The 23,131-nt window shown below is 37.6% G+C and overlaps 3 protein-coding genes and 1 long non-coding RNA gene across 7 annotated transcripts in view; 3 read left to right on the top strand and 1 right to left on the bottom strand.

Annotated features, from left to right (window-relative positions):
- Window positions 1-212, top strand: part of LOC138335898 (protein CFAP20DC-like) — a 34,506-nt gene extending 34,294 nt beyond the window's left edge. For both annotated transcript variants that reach the window (XM_069285081.1, XM_069285080.1), the window contains exon 21: window positions 60-212. In XM_069285081.1, coding sequence (XP_069141182.1) covers window positions 60-208 — 149 coding nt within the window. In that variant the 3' untranslated portion in view covers window positions 209-212. The remainder of the gene's footprint in view (window positions 1-59) is intronic.
- Window positions 213-7,084: 6,872 nt separating this feature from the next.
- On the top strand, window positions 7,085-9,724 carry LOC138335897 (uncharacterized). Its single transcript, XR_011210347.1, has 2 exons — window positions 7,085-7,970; window positions 8,135-9,724. It is a non-coding gene; the product is annotated as an uncharacterized lncRNA (long non-coding RNA).
- A 1,461-nt stretch (window positions 9,725-11,185) lies between these two features.
- On the bottom strand, window positions 11,186-20,386 carry LOC138335896 (LHFPL tetraspan subfamily member 5 protein-like). Its single transcript, XM_069285079.1, has 3 exons — window positions 19,817-20,386; window positions 13,324-13,563; window positions 11,186-12,998 (listed from the first exon to the last, which is right to left on the bottom strand). The coding sequence occupies exons 1-3, from the start codon at window positions 20,244-20,246 to the stop codon at window positions 12,880-12,882; spliced, it is 789 nt and encodes a 262-aa protein (XP_069141180.1). The 5' UTR covers window positions 20,247-20,386; the 3' UTR covers window positions 11,186-12,879.
- Window positions 20,387-20,569: 183 nt separating this feature from the next.
- LOC138335895 (origin recognition complex subunit 5-like) overlaps window positions 20,570-23,131 on the top strand; it is a 38,001-nt gene continuing 35,439 nt past the window's right edge. Inside the window, exons 1-3 of one of the 3 annotated variants that reach the window (XM_069285078.1) lie at window positions 20,570-20,631; window positions 21,754-21,930; window positions 21,994-22,105. In XM_069285078.1, coding sequence (XP_069141179.1) covers window positions 22,007-22,105 — 99 coding nt within the window. In that variant the 5' untranslated portion in view covers window positions 20,570-20,631; window positions 21,754-21,930; window positions 21,994-22,006. Of the gene's footprint in view, window positions 20,669-21,753; window positions 22,106-23,131 lie in introns of all 3 variants that reach the window. The other 2 variants (XM_069285076.1, XM_069285077.1) reach the window with 2 other exon arrangements.

The raw sequence follows: 23,131 nt of genomic DNA, 5'->3' as shown, positions 1-23,131 counted from the left end.
CCTAACTAAACTAAACTAATCACACTCAATATTTAATCGATCTCTGTTTTCTTTTGCAGACTTGAGCCCAAGGAAGGGAGGTTTATCAGCAATGGGTCGACAGGACACTACAGATGATGAGTCTATAGATGAGCTGGATTTACTGTACGATCCGTGTCTCAACTGTTACTATGACCCACGTAGCTGTAAATACTATGAACTTGTATAGTACTTCTATGAAGTGAATTGGTACAGATTGAAGTTTCCTTTTGTCAGCAATTTTTGACTTTTCACTGTGTGTGCAAGTTTGTGATTAGTCAGCAAGTAATCTGGGCATTAATATAACTCCTGAAATTGAAGCAGCTTGAAATAAATCAACTCACATATTGCTATGACATAAACAGTGTTAGAAACGTTACTGTTTAAGTATTTTTTAGTCATTGAATATACACCTGCATTCATAGGAAGGTTTGATTCCATAGCTGTATGAATACATTGTTTCTGATTTACAAGTCAACAGTATACTGTGATTTGTTTTATTGATATGGAGAGTCATATCAAAGTAATTTGACTATGTTCTGCAATATAGATTTATTATTGCTGTATATATTCTTCATCTCAAGTCTATTACCAATCATTAGCATCTGATAATCAAATCAGCCAATCATTAGCCATCTGTATCATGAGATCAGCCAATCATTAACCATCTGTATCGTGAGATCAGCCAATCATTAACCATTTGTATCGTGAGATCAGCCAATCATTAGCCATCTGTATCGTGAGATCAGCCAATCATTAACCATTTGTATCGTGAGATCAGCCAATCATTAGCTGTCTGTATCATGAGATCAGCCAATCATTAGCTGTCTGTATCATCAGATCAGCCAATCATTAGCTGTCTGTATCATGAGATCAGCCAATCACTAGCTGTCTGTATCATGAGATCAGCCAATCATTAGCTGTCTGTATCATCAGATCAGCCAATCATTAACTGTCTGTATCATCAGATCAGCCAATCATTAGCTGTCTGTATCATGAGATCAGCCAATCATTAGCTGTCTGTATCATGAGATCAGCCAATCATTAGCTGTCTGTATCATGAGATCAGCCAATCATTAACCATCTGTATCGTGAGATCAGCCAATCATTAGCTGTCTGTATCATGAGATCAGCCAATCATTAACTGTCTGTATCATCTGATCAGCCAATCATTAGCTGTCTGTATCATCAGATCAGCCAATCATTAGCTGTCTGTATCATCAGATCAGCCAATCATTAGCTGTCTGTATCATGAGATCAGCCAATCATTAGCTGTCTGTATCATCAGATCAGCCAATCATTAACCATCTGTATTATGAGATCAGCCAATCACTAGCTGTCTGTATCATCAGATCAGCCAATCATTAGCTGTCTGTATCATGAGATCAGCCAATCATTAGCCATCTGTATCATCAGATCAGCCAATCATTAGCTGTCTGTATCATCAGATCAGCCAATCATTAACCATCTGTATCATGAGATCAGCCAATCATTAGCCATCTGTATCATCAGATCAGCCAATCATTAGCCATCTGTATCATCAGATCAGCCAATCATTAGCCATCTGTATCATCAGATCAGCCAATCATTAGCCATCTGTATCATCAGATCAGCCAATCATTAGCCATCTGTATCATCAGATCAGCCAATCATTAGCCATCTGTATCATCAGATCAGCCAATCATTAACCATCTGTATCATCAGATCAGCCAATCATTAGCTGTCTGTATCATCAGATCAGCCAATCATTAGCTGTCTGTATCATCAGATCAGCCAATCATTAGCTGTCTGTATCATCAGATCAGCCAATCATTAGCTGTCTGTATCATCAGATCAGCCAATCATTAGCTGTCTGTATCATCAGATCAGCCAATCATTAGCTGTCTGTATCATCAGATCAGCCAATCATTAGCTGTCTGTATCATCAGATCAGCCAATCATTAGCTGTCTGTATCATCAGATCAGCCAATCATTAGCTGTCTGTATCATCAGATCAGCCAATCATTAGCTGTCTGTATCATCAGATCAGCCAATCATTAGCTGTCTGTATCATCAGATCATCAGCCAATCATTAGCTGTCTGTATCATCAGATCAGCCAATCATTAGCTGTCTGTATCATGAGATCAGCCAATCATTAGCTGTCTGTATCATGAGATCAGCCAATCATTAGCTGTCTGTATCATGAGATCAGCCAATCATTAGCTGTCTGTATCATCAGATCAGCCAATCATTAGCTGTCTGTATCATGAGATCAGCCAATCATTAGCTGTCTGTATCATCAGATCAGCCAATCATTAGCTGTCTGTATCATCAGATCAGCCAATCATTAGCTGTCTGTATCATCAGATCAGCCAATCATTAGCTGTCTGTATCATGAGATCAGCCAATCATTAGCTGTCTGTATCATCAGATCAGCCAATCATTAGCTGTCTGTATCATCAGATCAGCCAATCATTAGCTGTCTGTATCATCAGATCAGCCAATCATTAGCTGTCTGTATCATCAGATCAGCCAATCATTAGCTGTCTGTATCATCAGATCAGCCAATCATTAGCTGTCTGTATCATCAGATCAGCCAATCATTAGCTGTCTGTATCATCAGATCAGCCAATCATTAGCTGTCTGTATCATCAGATCAGCCAATCATTAGCTGTCTGTATCATCAGATCAGCCAATCATTAGCTGTCTGTATCATCAGATCAGCCAATCATTAGCTGTCTGTATCATCAGATCAGCCAATCATTAGCCATCTGTATCATAGATCAGCCAATCATTAGCTGTTGATCAATCAGCATCATAGCTGTCTGTATCATCAGATCAGCCAATCATTAGCTGTCTGTATCATCAGATCAGCCAATCATTAGCTGTCTGTATCATCAGATCAGCCAATCATTAGCTGTCTGTATCATCAGATCAGCCAATCATTAGCTGTCTGTATCATCAGATCAGCCAATCATTAGCTGTCTGTATCATCAGATCAGCCAATCATTAGCTTCTGTCTGTATCATCAGATCAGCCAATCATTAGCTGTCTGTATCATCAGATCAGCCAATCATTAGCTGTCTGTATCATCAGATCAGCCAATCATTAGCTGTCTGTATCATGAGATCAGCCAATCATTAGCTGTCTGTATCATCAGATCAGCCAATCATTAGCTGTCTGTATCATCAGATCAGCCAATCATTAGCTGTCTGTATCATCAGATCAGCCAATCATTAGCTGTCTGTATCATCAGATCAGCCAATCATTAGCTGTCTGTATCATGAGATCAGCCAATCATTAGCTGTCTGTATCATCAGATCAGCCAATCATTAGCCATCTGTATCATCAGATCAGCCAATCATTAGCTGTCTGTATCATCAGATCAGCCAATCATTAGCTGTCTGTATCATCAGATCAGCCAATCATTAGCTGTCTGTATCATCAGATCAGCCAATCATTAGCTGTCTGTATCATGAGATCAGCCAATCATTAGCTGTCTGTATCATCAGATCAGCCAATCATTAGCTGTCTGTATCATGAGATCAGCCAATCATTAGCTGTCTGTATCATGAGATCAGCCAATCATTAGCTGTCTGTATCATCAGATCAGCCAATCATTAGCTGTCTGTATCATCAGATCAGCCAATCATTAGCTGTCTGTATCATCAGATCAGCCAATCATTAGCTGTCTGTATCATCAGATCAGCCAATCATTAGCTGTCTGTATCATCAGATCAGCCAATCATTAGCTGTCTGTATCATCAGATCAGCCAATCATTAGCTGTCTGTATCATGAGATCAGCCAATCATTAGCTGTCTGTATCATGAGATCAGCCCAATCATTAGCTGTCTGTATCATCAGATCAGCCAATCATTAACCATCTGTATCATGAGATCAGCCAATCATTAGCCATCTGTATCATCTGATCAGCCAATCATTAGCCATCTGTATCATCTGATCAGCCAATCATTAGCTGTCTGTATCATGAGATCAGCCAATCATTAGCTGTCTGTATCATCAGATCAGCCAATCATTAACCATCTGTATCATCAGATCAGCCAATCATTAGCTGCCTTTATCGTGAGATCAGCCAATCACTAGCTGTCTGTATCATCAGATCAGCCAATCATTAGCTGTCTGTATCATGAGATTCAGCCAATCGCTAGCTGTCTGTATCATGAGATCAGCCAATCATTAGCTGTCTGTATCATCAGATCAGCCAATCGCTAGCTGTCTGTATCATGAGATCAGCCAATCATTAGCTGTCTGTATCATCAGATCAGCCAATCATTAGCTGTCTGTATCATGAGATCAGCCAATCATTAGCTGTCTGTATCATGAGATCAGCCAATCATTAGCTGTCTGTATCATGAGATCAGCCAATCATTAGCTGTCTGTATCATGAGATCAGCCAATCATTAGCTGTCTGTATCATGAGATCAGCCAATCATTAGCTGTCTGTATCATGAGATCAGCCAATCATTAGCCATCTGTATCATCTGATCAGTCTACATTTTTATGAATTCTGTCTCTTTGGCCAGTTGTGATATATGGATTGTACATGTATGCTTTCATTGAAAGATGAAATGATAATGAATTATATTTTTGCAATTTTACTGCTATGAATGATTTATGAGTGATTTCTTTTAAATTGTCTTTATAATGACATATTACCTGGTGTGAACACCTGTAATGTTGATGCTAAACACAATGTACTTACAAAGGCTGCTTCACTTGGTAGAGGAGTGTTGTTATAATGTATTTTTCTGTTATCGGGATTAGCATACTTCACAATTAAGAATAAGCTTGATTACAAGCCTGATAAAGCTGTATGAGAGAAACTAACTGTAATGACAAATCAACTAGTCTTTACTACAATGACTTGTTTATCTAGAGTATACCAATTACCTAAATATAATATTTACAGGTTTTCTGTAACTAGACTTGTATTGTAACCTCATGTCATTAATCTATTGTTATAGATAGTAGGTACACACAGTACACATGCATTAGGTGTTTCACTGGAGTTTTGTTATTGGACTCTTTCTTGTAAAGCAAGACAAACTGAATGTTTAGTTTTTTTTCTCTGACAATCCAAATACAATGTGATAATACATATATACCTGGTGTAAATGTGTAGTGGAATTTGATTGGGTCGATCATCTGGCTAGTGTTTGAAGGGTTCAAACCCCGGTCTGGTCGTGTACTCTCCTGAAAAATGAATTTTATTGATGAGACTTAGAAACATTGAGTATTTATTGTATACAGCAAGTGAAGGGTAGGTCCATATTACTTTTGAACTTAGATAAACTGAAACATTGATCTTCTTTTCTAAAGGTATTAAATAATAGATTAAAACAAGGATGGCTATTTGTAGTCCTTACACTATGTTCTTTCTGAAAGTTTATTCCAATACATTATATGTTCTTTGTAGAGGTTTTTTTGATATGCTCTATATAAACTCTTGTTAAAGTTTGAGATTATGGTGTTAATTTGGTTACTGTAGTGTTGAAGTGTAAACATAAACATCAACAAATCAGAATCTGTATGGTGTTAACTGATCAAACAGTCAACTTTCTGTTACATTTATTGTAGGAATGTTGGTATTACTGTAAACATCTTTAACAGTAACATTGGGTTTACAGCAGGTCTCCATTTAACACGACATTTAATTATAGAACTGGCTCTCCTAATTACAGCAGGTCTCCATTTAACACGACATTTAATTATAGAACTGGCTCTCCTAATTACAGCAGGTCTCCATTTAACACGACATTTAATTATAGGACTGGCTCTCCTAATTACAGCAGGTCTCCATTTAACACGACATTTAATCATAGAACTGGCTCTCCTAATTACAGTAGGTCTCCATTCTGAACGACATCTAATTATAGAACTGGCTCTCCTAATTACAGCAGGTCTCCATTTAACACGACATTTAATTATAGGACTGGCTCTCCTAATTACAGCAGGTCTCCATTTAACACGACATTTAATCATAGAACTGGCTCTCCTAATTACAGTAGGTCTCCATTCTGAACGACATCTAATTATAGAACTGGCTCTCCTAGTTACAGTTGGTCTCCATTCTGAACGACATCTAATTATAGAACTGGCTCTCCTAGTTACAGTTGGTCTCCATTCTGAACGACATTTAATTAAAGGACTGGCTCTCCTAATTACAGCAGGTCTCCATTCTGAACGACATTTTATTATAGGACTGGCTCTCCTAATTACAGTAGGTCTCCATTCTGAACGACATTTAATTATAGGACTGGCTTTCCTAATTACAGTTGGTCTCCATTCTGAACGACATTTGATTATAGTACTGGCTCTCCTAATTACAGCAGGTCTCTATTCTGAACGACATTTAATTATAAGGACTGGCTCTCCTAGTTACAGTTGGTCTCCATTCTGAACGACATTTAATTATAGGACTGGCTCTCCTAATTACAGTAGGTCTCTATTCTGAACGACATTTAATTATAAGGACTGGCTCTCCTAGTTACAGTTGGTCTCCATTCTGAACGACATTTAATTATAGGACTGGCTCTCCTAATTACAGTAGGTCTCTATTCTGAACGACATTTAATTATAAGGACTGGCTCTCCTAGTTACAGTTGGTCTCCATTCTGAACGACATTTTATTATAGGACTGGCTCTCCTAATTACAGTAGGTCTCCATTCTGAACGACATTTTATTATAGGACTGGCTCTCCAAATTACAGTAGGTCTCCATTCAGAACGACATTTAATTAAAGGACTGGCTCTTTTTATTACAGTAGGTCTCTATTCAGAACGACATTTTATTATAGGACTGGCTCTCCTAATTACAGTAGGTCTCCATTCTGAACGACATTTTATTATAGGACTGGCTCTCCTAATTACAGTAGGTCTCTATTCTGAACGACATTTTATTATAGGACTGGCTCTTTTTATTACAGTAGGTCTCTATTCAGAACGACATTTAATTATAGGACTGGCTCTTTTTATTACAGTAGGTCTCTATTCTGAACGACATTTTATTATAGGACTGGCTCTCCTGATTACAGTAGGTCTCCATGCAGAACGACATTTAATTATAGGACTGGCTCTTTTATTACAGTAGGTCTCTATTCTGAACGACATTTTATTATAGGACTGGCTCTCCTGATTACAGTAGGTCTCTATTCAGAACGACATTTAATTATAGGACTGGCTCTTTTTATTACAGTAGGTCTCTATTCTGAACGACATTTTATTATAGGACTGGTTCTCCTAATTACAGTAGGTCTCCATTCTGAACGACATTTTATTATAGGACTGGCTCTGCTAATTACAGTAGGTCTCTATTCTGAACATTTTATTTTAGGACTGGCTCTCCTTATTACAGTAGGTCTCTATTCTGAACGACATTTTATTATAGGACTGGCTCTCCTAATTACAGCAGGTCTCCATTCTGAACGACATTTTATTATAGGACTGGCTCTCCTTATTACAGTTGGTCTCCATTCTGAACGACATTTAATTATAGGACTGGCTCTCCTTATTACAGTAGGTCTCCATTCTGAACGACATTTATTATAGGACTGGCTCTCCTAATTACAGTAGGTCTCCATTCTGAACGACATTTTATTATAGGACTGGCTCTCCTAATTACAGTAGGTCTCCATTCTGAACGACATTTTATTATAGGACTGGCTCTCCTAATTACAGTAGGTCTCCATTCTGAACGACATTTTATTATAGGACTGGCTCTCCTAATTACAGTAGGTCTCCATTCTGAACGACATTTAATTATAGGACTGGCTCTCCTAATTACAGTAGGTCTCCATTCTGAACGACATTTTATTATAGGACTGGCTCTCCTAATTACAGTAGGTCTCCATTCTGAACGACATTTTATTATAGGACTGGCTCTCCTAATTACAGTAGGTCTCCATTCTGAACGACATTTTATTATAGGACTGGCTCTCCTAATTACAGTAGGTCTCTATTCTGAACGACATTTAATTATAAGGACTGGTTCTCCTAATTACAGTAGGTCTCTATTCTGAACGACATCTTATTATAGGACTGGCTCTCCTAATTACAGTAGGTCTCTATTCTGAACGACATTTAATTATAAGGACTGGTTCTCCTAATTACAGTAGGTCTCTATTCTGAACGACATTTTATTATAGGACTGGCTCTCCTTATTACAGTTGGTCTCCATTCTGAACAACATTTAATTATAGGACTGGCTCTTTTTATTACAGTAGGTCTCTATTCAGAACGACATTTTATTATAGGACTGGTTCTCCTAATTACAGTAGGTCTCCATTCTGAACGACATTTTATTATAGGACTGGCTCTCCTAATTACAGTAGGTCTCCATTCTGAACGACATTTTATTATAGGACTGGCTCTCCTAATTACAGTAGGTCTCCATTCTGAACAACATTTAATTATAGGACTGGCTCTTTTTATTACAGTAGGTCTCTATTCTGAACGACATTTAATTATAAGGACTGGTTCTCCTAATTACAGTAGGTCTCCATTCTGAACGACATTTTATTATAGGACTGGCTCTCCTAATTACAGTAGGTCTCCATTCTGAACAACATTTAATTATAGGACTGGTTCTCCTAATTACAGTAGGTCTCCATTCTGAACAACATTTAATTATAGGACTGGCTCTCCTAGTTACAGTTGGTCTCCATTCTGAACAACATTTAATTATAGGACTGGCTCTCCTTATTACAGTTGGTCTCCATTCTGAACAACATTTTATTATAGGACTGGCTCTCCAAATTACAGTAGGTCTCCATTCAGAACGACATTTAATTAAAGGACTGGCTCTTTTTATTACAGTAGGTCTCTATTCTGAACGACATTTTATTATAGGACTGGTTCTCCTAATTAAAGTAGGTCTCCATTCTGAACGACATTTTATTATAGGACTGGCTCTGCTAATTACAGTAGGTCTCTATTCTGAACATTTTATTTTAGGACTGGCTCTCCTTATTACAGTAGGTCTCCATTCTGAACAACATTTAATTATAGGACTGGCTCTCCTAGTTACAGTTGGTCTCCATTCTGAACAACATTTTATTATAGGACTGGCTCTCCAAATTACAGTAGGTCTCCATTCAGAACGACATTTTATTATAGGACTGGTTCTCCTAATTAAAGTAGGTCTCCATTCTGAACAACATTTAATTATAGGACTGGCCCTCCTATTTACAGAAGGTCTTCATTCTGAACAATAACGGGCTGGTTCTCCTTATAAATTCTTGTTTGGCTTAATGCTGACTTTATTTAATCACTGTGTCCTTGACCTGAAGGTCAAAGGTTAAGGAAGTGCAAATTTTACAAAGAAAAAATGGTTGTCTGGGCAATAACTTCCATGGAAGATAAAGTGATGAAACTCCAAGGATATACATGTATATTTGTTGGATAATGATGTAAATGTGGTATATAGATTTCTGTGTACAGATCATATATACTGCCCTTCATGGTTGTACTGGTGTCCTCAGTTACTGTAGACATGACACTGTTATATTGTCAAACCATTGTTTAATGCCACATAGACAACTTATAAACCATTTATACTTGATGGTGATGCATAAACCATTTATACTTGATGGTGATGCGTATGTTTACCAAGTCGTGTACATCATTGCTGTATCAGTTCATGTTTTATTTATGTATACACAAGTCTGTGATCCAAAGAAAGAGTGAGAATTAAACGTAGAAAGATGGATGATGGATTTTACTTGTATGTTCTCACTTTCAGTTTTATTCTAATTCTAGAACGATGATAGGACATGTTTATATAGATAGGGTTTGTAAATCAGGTCATACAAATTGTATATAGAAAAGTTGGAAAGACATGTCTTGTAAATGTAAGGCAGTGGAATTTCCTAGTTGATATATATGGGTCTATCTAGGTGAGGCAGTGTGTTGAATACCTAAGGTAGGGCATTATGATTTTTATTTTGACCTTTGTCTTACATTTAAGAAAAAGCTTGCCTACGTAGATTTAAAGTTGTATGGTCTGTGACTTGTTGTATTTTTGGCATAGAAAAAGTATTTAAAGTGTACTACATATTTTCTCTGCCTCTCTAAGTTTTAAACTTTCGATATTTACCGACTTTTTTATTCGCAAAGTTATTAAACAATCAAAACAAAAAATATTGATTTTTAAGGTGTCCAAACTGTTACGATCTATTCAGATCTGTACATGTATTGCCGATATTGACCACGTGATAGGGCTCTGGAGGTTCCGATCTATACGGGTATCGCCAATGTCGATCATGTGATGCAACTCGGTTTTCCGATATTAGTCATATCACCTGAAAGTTTGAAACATGGCGTTGACTGTGGCGGTTCTTTCAAAAAGTATGATATTTCATGCAACATTTACCGCTATGTCAATAGTATTTTGGTGATTTCATGGATTGAAGCATCATATATAAGCATCCATAGTCACATATTGTATGTTATACGAGAGTTCGTGATGGTGAAAATTACAAGAAATACAACTTTAATCTTTCATATTATAAAGCATTAGAGATACATACTTTGTATATATATAGGTATAACTCTATAGAACCTATCTGACATTTCACAGAATCAAATTTCAATGACTTAATATGACACAAGTCACAGATCACAGATGAAGGACTAATCCAAACATATCTAAGGTAAAAACTTCATCTGAAACAAGTCACAGGTTAATGTAGCACGAGATACTCTGGCCCTTACACCAGACTTGGACATTGACAGATAGATGTTTGGTGTAAGGTCAGAGCGCACTGCTATATGAAAATGTGGAATTCATCAAGTTACAGGGCAAAGGTCTAGAACATAAAAGTAACATGACAAAGGTCAAGACCTTTATAAAGCCAATGGGCAAAGGTCAAGAACTTACAAGTCACAGGACAAAGTTCAAGACCTTTATCAAGCCACAGAGCAAAGGTCAAGGACTTACAAGTAACAGAACAAAGGTAAAGACCTTTATTAGGCACAAGGCAAAGGTCAAGACCTTTATCAAGTCACAGGAGCAAAGGTCAATGACTTAAAGTCTCCGGGTAAAGGTCAACCAATAATCCGACAAGTCATCAAACCAAGGTTGAGTTCAAGGCCTTGTTGGACAATCCTTTTGTATAACATGAAGTGACATTGAAGGTGATATAAAAAGACTGAAAAAAAGTCTTACACAAGTTTTGGAAAATGGTATATTATTTTATTTTATTTTTCTTATATACAAAAAGATTTTTAAAAAAATCACATCAAATATATGATATCACATTATCCAATCTCCTACTTTGAAAAGAATTGATTTTCACCACATTTCCCATATGTGTATCTGAGCATTAATGCCGGTAATAAACATGGAATTCCAGATTTCAATTTTCTTCCTATGAGTAAATTTTATCATTGGGATATACGATTCCTATTTTTCCCCCCCGTTTCCTTTGAAAAATATATCGCATTAATAAATTTAACCAAAAAAACTTGATACCATTTTCTAGTAGTTCATTATGGATATATGAATGATAATAATATATATATATATATACATAATTCATTGTGTATATAGCTTCGTAGTTTATGAGCTAAACTGGTAAAACATACATTAAAATACACTCACACAACTTAAGGGTACATGTATTGAGTAATGTTTGAGTGAGACTATAGAAACCTCATTATGTCCAGTCCTAGTATATAAAAGTACAACATTTATAAATCAGTAATATCATACATGTCACTATATTTCCAAAGAGACAGGGTGATATAGATACTTAATGAGACATAATCTCTACTTCAAGTACATGTATCAAATATTTTTCAAAAGGTGATATTTCTGTTTTGTACAATTAGCCATACTGCTAGCCTTGGACAGACTTATGTACATTGACTGAATAATATCAGAGAGCATAGACTGGCAGAGGTTAAATTCATCGTTGTGTCGGTAAACATTTTAAACAATACATTCTAGAAAAAAAATCTACATAATACTGTACCCATGATATAGATCTCATACTCCTGAAGATCAGTGATGACATGTCCAGAATTAGAAGAGTTCTGTCAGGAATGAATGAGAAAATTCTACAACAGGTTCAGAACCAGTTTGTGACATTGAGAGGATGTGGATGAACTGCTAATTTTACCTATGTAATAATCAGAAGTCTGACGTCATTATGTTTCTTACTACTGTCTGTAACAATCACTGATTTCCTATCCTCATTGGGCCTCCTATACAATTTGATATATTATGCCTCACATCACTCAAATACACAAATCTGCAGTTACAGATTCTATTCCTCACAAAAAGATTATAGATTCTATTTCTCACAAAAAATATAGATTCTATTTCTCACAAAAAAAAAAAATATATATATATATAGATTCTATTTCTCACATATGAGAGAAAAGCTTTATCACGACACTAGTATCCCATCTGGCCTGTCTGGGATGTATGGAAACTTTTTATTATGCTTAAGGCTGGTTTACTTACAGAATAGAGAAATAAATCATCAATCTGAAAACAGTACCAGGTAATTTGAAAATTGTCAATTATCTTGACACTCATTCTATTCAAAGCTTTTTAATACATGCATATAGAAAATTATCTTTTTTTTTTCTATTAAGTGCTCATGCTCAATCTATGCAAAGAAATATAGTGCAAGCTTGTATCTACATCACATAAACATGACTTTTGTTCCATCGCTGGGATCCTCACTCTGGGCCATGATCAGTTGTATGGTGTGGAACATTTCAGTATAGATACTTATTATTGATTTTACTGAGGATATTGAATTATACAGCTGTACATTTGATCACCAGCTTCACCTCAGTTACATATAGCAGCAAGTATGTTGGCAGAGATAATTTATACAGTCCAACAGAATCACAGGGTAAAGTCACCGCGTCGAGTCCCACCGTACTGAGAGTCTGGAACGGCCACCACAGGCTGGATTGGTATGGAATGCTTGGAAAGAGTGTCACCAGAGTAACCATTCAGCTCCGCTGTAATCACGAACATATTAACAATATATATTCAAGTGAGAATCCGAAATAAAATACATGTATAGAACAAAGTCAAGTTTTCTACGAGTCTACACTGAATCATCTTATATTCTCCTGAAAAACAGATCTCTTAGAAATGTACTGAATAGAACACGATAAAGTTTTCTAGAGGTTCTGCTTTCATTAAATTTATTGGTATTTTGTAAAACCATCTCACCAGATAAATTTTCCTGCTTTCATTAAAGTGGTAATGTTTGTAAAGCTATAGATATTCCATCTGATGTTCCTGCTATTGAATAAAAGATAGTATCAGAATTATACTCACACTTGGTCACTGTTCCTGTCGTCGAGTACATCTCCAGCTTGGCACGTTTTGTGGCTAGGAGAAAAGCAAGGACAGCAAGGAAGGCTGCATCAAATATACCAAGGATGGCGAGTATGTAGCCCCAGCGGACACCACACTCCCCGAGGCGGTATTCACCCGCCATGTCACCACAGATAGTCTTTACCTCGGGCTGATTCCATCCACTCGGGTAAATCACGCAGGCCAGGAACATAAACAGTGCTGAAACAGTCAGTATAATCTTAGTGAGTCACATGCCAACAACATAAAGAGGGCTGAAATAGTCAGTATAATCTTAGTAAGTCACAGGCCAGGAACATAAACAGGGCTGAAATAGTCAGTATAATCTTAGTAAGTCACAGGCCAGGAACATAAATAAGGCTGAAATAGTCAGTATAATCTTAGTAAATCATAGACCAGGAACATAAATAAGGCTGAAATAGTCAGTATAATCTTAGTAAACCATAGACCAGGAACATAAACAGGGCTGAAATAGTCAGTATAATCTTAGTGAGTCACATGCCAACAACATAAAGAGGGCTGAAATAGTCAGTATATAATCTTAGTAAGTCACAGGCCAGGAACATAAATAAGGCTGAAATAGTCAGTACAGGTATAATCTTAGTAAATCACAGACCAACAACATAAACAGGGCTGAAATAGTCAGTATAATATTAGTAAATCACAGACCAGGAACATAAATAATGCTGAAATAGTTATTATATTCTTAGTAAGTCACAGGCCAGGAACATAAACAGGGCTGAAATAGTCAGTATAATCTTAGTAATTCATAGGCCGGGAACATAAACAGGGCTGAAATAGTCGGTAAAATCTTAGTAAGTCACATACTAACAACATAAACAGGGCTGAAATAGTATAATCTTAGTACGTCACAGGCCAGGAACATAAACAGGGCTGAAATAGTCAGTACAGGTATAATCTTAGTAAGTCACAGACCAGGAACATAAACAGGGCTGAAATAGTCAGTAGAATCTTAGTAAGTCACAGGCCAGGAACATAAATAGTGCTGAAAAAAGTCAGTATAATCATAGTAAGTCACAGGCCAGGAACATAAATAGCGCTAAAATAGTAGGTATGATCTTAGTAAATCACAGACCAACAACATAAAAAGTGCTGAAATAGTCAGTATAATCTTAGCAAGTCACAGGCCAGGAACATAAATAGAGCTAAAATAGTCAGTAATAGGCCAGGAACATAAACAGGGCAGAAACAGTCAGTATAATCTTAGTAAGTCACAGGCCAGGAACATAAACAGGGCAGAAACAGTCAGTATAATCTTAGTAAGTCATAGGCCAGGAACATAAACAGGGCAGAAACAGTCAGTATAATCTTAGTAAGTCACAGGCCAGGAACATAAACAGGGCTGAAATAGTCAGTATATAATCTTAGTAAGTCACAGACCAGGAACATACACAGGGTTGAAAAAGTCAGTGTAATCTTAGTAAGTCACAGACCAGGACATAAATAGGGCTGAAATAGTCAGTATATAATCTTTGTAAGTCACAGGCCATGCAAAAGATCATTTTTTGCATGCTCAAGCATGCAAGGGCGCTACGCCACTGCTAGAATACCCTTAAAATACAAGTTTTATAACATAATCAATTAAAGGTTACATTTTCAATTTCTTGACAACACATCTAGAACCTCTTCTACATTTGTTGATAACTTCCTTTGGAATTGTAATTGCTCTCATATATAGAACTGCATGTAGAAACAACATGTATACATAAGTGTATCTAAATGTCCAAAGCATCAAACAATTGTCTGTTTATTGACATTAAAACTGTAGATTGTCTGCTGTTTGTATTTTGAGATTGGTACTCATGATCAAGACCCTTAAAACACTGTCTTATTTGATTTTAAGCACCAAATTATATAGCTGTGTGTATTTACTGAGCCAACAAAATAGCATGTATATTGACATATATAGATAATCAAAATATGAAATCAATTTGATTAGGTATAATGTTATATAAAAGAGTAATAATATAATCAAATTTTAATGTGTGCTGTAATTAGTCATTATAAAGTCAAGCCTTCAAGGACTAGCTGATGCAGGTCAAACAATATAGAACTTCCACCATACACACGGTGGAGGGACACAAAGTTGTAACTATAGGATACCAAAGTCTCCTCAATGGCATCCCTCATATTTCATTTTAGGGGGTGATAATGTGGACTCAAATGAATCAAATGGGACAAATACTGATCTTATTAGGAGGATGTTTGTGTTGGCTATAGTCAAGAGGGGAAGGGGTTATGATTTTGTTTGTATTGGCTAATGGAGGGAAAGGCGTTTGGAGGAATGGTCATGTTATTATAAAGGGGCTCATCATTTTAAAGAGCCTCTTGAGAAGTGATCAGACCCATTTGGGTGATGTGTGTCATTGTCATGAAGGGGGTATACATATGTTAGTATATTGTTTTGGGGAGTTTAATGAGAGAACTGGGTGGATGTGTTATTAGCAGGTGCTAATGTATTTTAAAAGTAGAGTGAGGGGCTCAGTATTGGGTAGTTGGGGGAGGGATTGAGCACAGAGTAGTTGGGTTATTATAGGGGATGTTTGTATTGGGTAGTGGAGGGGGGGGGATGGAGCACAGAGGAGTTGGGTTATTATAGGTGATGTTTGTATTGGGTAGTGGAGGGGATGGATGGAGCACAGAGTGGTTGGGTTATTATAGGGGATGTTTGTATTGGATAGTGGAGGGGATGGATGGAGCACAGAGTGGTTGGGTTATTATAGGGGATGTTTGTATTGGGTAGTGGGGGGAGGGATGGAGCACAGAGTGGTTGGGTTATTATAGGGGATGTTTGTATTGGATAGTGGAGGGGATGGATGAAGCACAGAGTGGTTGGGTTATTATAGGTGATGTTTGTATTGGGTAGTGGAGGGGATGGATGGAGCACAGAGTGGTTGGGTTATTATAGGGGATGTTTGTATTGGATAGTGGAGGGGATGGATGGAGCACAGAGTGGTTGGGTTATTATAGGGGATGTTTGTATTGGGTAGTGGGGGGAGGGGATGGAGCACAGAGTGGTTGGGTTATTATAGGGGATGTTTGTATTGGATAGTGGAGGGGATGGATGAAGCACAGAGTGGTTGGGTTATTATAGGGGATGTTTGTATTGGGTAGTGGAGGGAGGGATGGAGCACAGAGTAGTGGGTTGTTATAGGGGATGTTTGTATTGGGTAGTGGAGGGGGGATGTAGCACAGAGTGGTTGGGTTATTATAGGGGATGTTTGTATTGGGTAGTGGGGGGCGGAGGGATGGAGCACAGAGTGGTTGGGTTATTATAGGGGATGTTTGTATTTGGTAGTGGAGGGGGGATGGAGCACAGAGTGGTTGGGTTATTATAGGGGATGTTTGTATTGGGTAGTGGAGGGGGGATGGAGCACAGAGTGGTTGGGTTATTATAGGGGATGTTTGTATTGGGTAGTGGAGGGGGAGGAATGGATCACAGAGTGGTTGGGTTATTATAGGGGATGTTTGTATTGGGTAGTGGAGGGGGGGATGGAGCACAGAGTGGTTGGGTTATTATAGGGGATGTTTGTATTGGGTAGTGGGGGGAGGGATGGAGCAGAGAGTGGTTGGGTTATTATAGGGAAAGTTTGTATTGGGTAGTGGGGGGAGGAATGATCACAGAGTGGTTGGGTTATTATAGGGGATGTTTGTATTGGGTAGTGGGGGGAGGAATGATCACAGAGTGGTTGGGTTATTATAGGGGATGTTTGTATTAGGTAGTGGAGGGGTAGGGGTGAAGCAGAGAGTGGTTGGGTTATTATAGGGGATGTTTGTATTGGGTAGTGGGGGGAGGGATGGAGCACAGAGTGGTTGGGTTATTATAGGGGATGTTTGTATTGGGTAGTGGGGGAGGAATGGATCACAGAGTGGTTGGGTTATTATAGGGGATGTTTGTATTGGGTAGTGGGGGGAGGATGATCACAGAGTGGTTGGGTTATTATAGGGGATGTTTGTATTGGGTAGTGGAGGGGGGATGGAGCACAGAGTGGTTGGGTTATTATAGGGGATGTTTGTATTGGGTAGTGGGGGGAGGGATGGAGCACAGAGTGGTTGGGTTATTATAGGGGATGTTTGTATTGGGTAGTGGGGGGAGGAATGATCACAGAGTGGTTGGGTTATTATAGGGGATGTTTGTATTGGGTAGTGGGGGGAGGAGGGATGGAGCACAGAGTGGTTGGGTTATTATAGGGGATGTTTGTATTGGGTAGTGGAGGGGGGATGGAGCACAGAGTGGTTGGGTTATTATAGGGGATGTTTGTATTGGGTAGTGGAGGGGGGGATGGAGCACAGAGTGGTTGGGTTATTATAGGGGATGTTTGTATTGGGTAGTGGGGGGGGGGATGGAGCACAGAGTGGTTGGGTTATTATAGGGGATGTTTGTATTGGGTAGTGGGGGGAGGAATGATCACAGAGTGGTTGGGTTATTATAGGGGATGTTTGTATTGGGTAGTGGGGGGGAATGATCACAGAGTGGTTGGGTTATTATAGGGGATGTTTGTATTGGGTAGTGGGGGGGGGGATGGATCACAGAGTGGTTGGGTTATTTAGGGAGTTGTATTGGGTAGTGGGGGATGATCAAGAGTGGTTGGTTATTGGGGTGTTTATTGGGTAGTGGGGGGAGGGATGGAGCACAGAGTGGTTGGGTTATTATAGGGGATGTTTGTATTGGGTAGTGGGGGAGGAATGGATCACAGAGTGGTTGGGTTATTATAGGGGATGTTTGTATTGGGTAGTGGGGGAGGGATGGAGCACAGAGTGGTTGGGTTATTATAGGGGATGTTTGTATTGGGTAGTGGGGGGAGGAATGGATCACAGAGTGGTTGGGTTATTATAGGGGATGTTTGTATTGGGTAGTGGGGGGAGGAATGATCACAGAGTGGTTGGGTTATTATAGGGGATGTTTGTATTGGGTAGTGGAGGGGGGATGGAGCACAGAGGAGTTGGGTTATTTTAGGGGATGCTTGTATTGGGTAGTGGGGGGATGGAGCACAGAGTGGTTGGGTTATTATAGGGGATGTTTGTATTGGGTAGTGGGGGGAGGAATGATCACAGAGTGGTTGGGTTATTTTAGGGGATGTTTGTATTGGGTAGTGGGGGGAGGAATGATCACAGAGTGGTTGGGTTATTATAGGGGATGTTTGTATTGGGTAGTGGAGGGGGGATGGAGCACAGAGGAGTTGGGTTATTTTAGGGGATGCTTGTATTGGGTAGTGGAGGGGGGATGGAGCACAGAGGAGTTGGGTTATTTTAGGGGATGCTTGTATTGGGTAGTGGAGGGGGGGATGGAGCACAGAGTGGTTGGGTTATTATAGGGGATGTTTGTATTGGGTAGTGGGGGGAGGAATGATCACAGAGTGGTTGGGTTATTATAGGGGATGTTTGTATTGGGTAGTGGGGGAGGAATGATCACAGAGTGGTTGGGTTATTATAGGGGATGTTTGTATTGGGTAGTGGAGGGGGATGGAGCACAGAGAGTTGGGTTATTTTAGGGGATGCTTGTATTGGGTAGTGGGGGGGAGGAATGGATCACAGAGTGGTTGGGTTATTATAGGGGATGTTTGTATTGGGTAGTGGAGGGGGGATGGGCAGAGTGGTTGGTTATTATAGGGGATGTTTGTATTGGGTATGGGGGAGGAATGGATCACAGAGTGGTTGGGTTATTATAGGGGATGTTTGTATTGGGTAGTGGAGGGAGGGATGGAGCACAGAGTGGTTGGGTTATTATAGGGGATGTTTGTATTGGGTAGTGGGGGAGGAATGGATCACAGAGTGGTTGGGTTATTATAGGGGATGTTTGTATTGGGTAGTGGAGGGGGAGGGATGGAGCACAGAGTGGTTGGGTAATTATATGGAACACTGTTCGATTAAGAGTGTTCTATTGAATAGTGCGAGGGGCTGAAGAACTGAACTAGCATTTTGTTACATTTTATGTTTATTGTACTGCTATCTAAAATATATTTGATAGGCCTATTTTTTAATGAATGACAATTAATGTCAGAAAGTCACAATCATTAATATATTGCTGTTTATTGTTTTCTTTTAACTCAAACATTGGACCATGTACATATAGTACAAAGTGAATATTTAGATTTATTACATCAGGGTTTTTAAAATAATATTTTAGTTATTTATTTTTAAAATTTGCTGTGCTTCAATGGAATTACATTGTGTACCACATATCAAGGGGACATAATTCATTTGTTTTTATTTTAAATCAATCATATTGCATATTATTATTCGTGTATATGTATGTGGATTTTTAAATGATATCATTTAATAAAGGTAGACACTTTCATTAAAATTAATTATCATCTTTTCATTAATTTATTGCGATTAATGAGAGTAAAATATTTTGTTATGACAGTGTAACTATAGTCGGATACACAGATACGACCAACTTAAAATAATAAATGATTAAATCTTGTTATACCCGAAATGATTTCCATAATTCCACACAAGTAGAAGACCAGGGTTTTCTTGAAGCAGAAGAAGAAGAGAAGAGCAGCCACAGTGATGAGCATCAGTAATGCTGACACACCGACGAAGAATGATGTAGCTTTGAAGGAGTTGTTGAGGATGGAATCCCAGCTGAATGGGGACCCGTCACACACATACTCCCCACGACCATGGTCGGGGTAACAGTTAGCGTACACGCCCAGATGACCGTACCCCGGGGACTGAGGACTATCTCCAATCCACTGAGGCTGTATAAATGTCACCAGATTCAAAATACACCAGATGATAGTAAGCAAACCCCATAATGCACAAATAGCACGGTATTCTCTCATGTAACGAAAATGATAGACCCTTGCTGTCTCTGGGTTGAATTTAGACACATTCGGATCTATAACGGACGTCATGATGCTACTCGGATCTGTCGCACCTGTTTGTGCGATATTTACAGTCTCCCGACGTCTCTTCCACTTGCCGAAATCGGACCTCGTGTGTCAGTTGTAAACGGAGGGTGAGGTCTACGTTTCGTAGCCTCTATCAATGGAAATACAATCTAAAAATAGCGCCCGATCAAACTGGTAGAACAGGTTTCTACCTCGGTCTCGCGATTGGCTGCGCTTACCTGTTGTTGACATCGCCATGCATAAACCTGTTCCGCCAGAGCTATTTTAAGAATACCACATGGCTCATTATAGATGCAGAGGTCATGGGTCATATTTTGCCGGAAACAGGAAGTAGAATTAAATCTTGGCATTTTGGTGGGAAAAATAAAGGCTTGAAGATCAGCTGCAGGTAATTCTTTCTATGGGTCCTACACAGAAGTAATTAAGTAAGGAGGATATATAACATATACACTTTGTAATTCATGCATGAAGACACGGTATAATTCTATAGCAAGCGCTCCAAATAGTTTGATACGCAATCGCATATACTCAGTAACTGCACGTGTACATGTGTATCAAACTACTACTGATTTGGAGCACCTGCTATAGGTCAAGGCTTTATATGCAAACCCTTGTATAGATGATGACAATGCAGTGATAGCACAGATGTTGGTTTATTATATGTTAGTCATGTTATTGTAATTATCATTGTTCACAGTTAACGTTATTTGAGAAAACAACAAACAAAATAAAACATGAATAATGTCCACAATCACCTACAAATAAATCCGTGTATGCATTCCCGGCAGTTTTGTCACAAATAATTGAATGTATAGTATCGATATCAATAGAAATATTAGTCAATGTTTATTTATTTTATCCTGTTAATTTTTAATACAACACGTAGCATTTGTATTATGGCTATCTATATGGTATACTATATTGCCCTACAATGGCATCTAGTGGTGGCCTCTTGAACCATTTCATTCATAAACTTCCATTCATAAATTCCTTTAAGCTATATATTCATTGAATAATATTCCTTTCGGCCAATGCTATCAGAAGGCAACCCTTCCATTACTGCAGTCATGGGAAGACTGCCTTCTGAGTTTGGTAGAATATGCAGCCTGTGTGTAAAATACACAGCTCAATACACAGCTCTGTTCAGAATACACAGCTCTGTATAGAATACACAGCTCTGTATAGAATACACAGCTCTGGGGGATCCATATCTATACACACATTCTACATACACTGATGGCTCCTCTGTTTAACCTACATAATCTCTGTTAATGATAATACAAATTGGACTTACTATCTAAGGCTTATTGACCTGAGAGTTATAAAATAAGCTAATCAGAGTTTATTTCTGTGTACATCAAAATAATGTTTTTAAATGACTGCTGAAAACAAATCTGAGGTAAAGGCAATATAAGGCTGCATGCCCTCATGTGAATAGTTTTATTCCGTTTATGAAATGTTTGTGGATTTGTAGGAAATAAAGAGAATAATAATCAATTGAATGTTACAGGTCTCCTGAACAACAGTTCCAATGTATATTGGTCTATAAAAAATTCACTACTGTCAAGTTCCAGTGTGTGATACAGGTTACCGAGTATAAGGCATATAGCTGGTTATAGGAAAGGTATCGGGGACTGATTCCAGTGTGTGATACAGGTCACAGAGTATATAGCTGGTTATAGGAAAGGTATCGGGGACTGATTCCAGTGTGTGATACAGGTCACAGAGTATATAGCTGGTTATAGGAAAGATATCAGGGACTGATGACCACTATGGATATAGAGGATCCAGTCAAGATCATGTCCGATAAAATCTGTTGTCGGGACCAGCAGATCAAGACATTAGTATCTCTCACAGGCAAGGTAGATATAATGGTATCAATATAATTATAAAGGTATCAAGGTAGATATGGTATCAATGTAATTATAATGATATCAATGTAATTATAATGGTATAAATGTAATTATAATGGTATCAATGTAATTATAATGGTATCAAGGTAGATATAATGGTATCAATGTAATTATAACGGTATCAATGTAATTATAATGATTTCAATGTAATTATAATGATATCAATGTAATTATAATGGTATCAATGTAATTATAATGTCATAAATGTAATAAATCATGATATCAAGGTAAACATATAATAATATCAACTATTAATGTAATTAGAATGATATCAATGTAATTAGAATGATATCAATGTAATTTTAATGATATCAATGTAATTATCATGATATCAATGTTATTATAATGGTATCAAGATAGATATAATGGTATCAATGTAATTATAATGGTATCAATGTAATTATAATGGTATCAATGTAATTATAATGATATCAATGTAATTATAATGATATCAATGTAATTATATTGGTATCAAGATAGAAATAATGACATCAATATAATTATAATGGCATTAATGTAATTATAATGGTATCAATGTAATTATAATGGTATCAATGTAATTATAATGGTATCAATGTAATTATAATGGTATCAATGTAATTATAATGTCATAAATGTAATAAATCATGATATCAAGGTAAACATATAATGATATCAACTATTAATGTAATTAGAATGATATCAATGTAATTATAATGGCATCAATGTAATTATAATGGTATCAATGTAATTATAATGGTATCAATGTAATTATAATGGCAATGTAATTATAATGGTATCAATGTAATTATAATGGCATCAATGTAATTATAATGGTATCAATGTAATTATAATGGCATCAATGTAATTATAATTAATGGTATCAATGTAATTATAATGGTATCAATGTAATTATAATGTCATAAATGTAATAAATCATGATATCAAGGTAAACATATAATGATATCAACTATTAATGTAATTAGAATGATATCA

The sequence above is a fragment of the Argopecten irradians genome, chromosome 12 (genome assembly GCF_041381155.1).
Source record: "Argopecten irradians isolate NY chromosome 12, Ai_NY, whole genome shotgun sequence".
Taxonomy (NCBI): Eukaryota; Metazoa; Mollusca; class Bivalvia; order Pectinida; family Pectinidae; genus Argopecten; species Argopecten irradians.
Note: the sequence above shows the minus strand (reverse complement) of the source record. Positions and strands in the feature narration are given on the sequence as shown.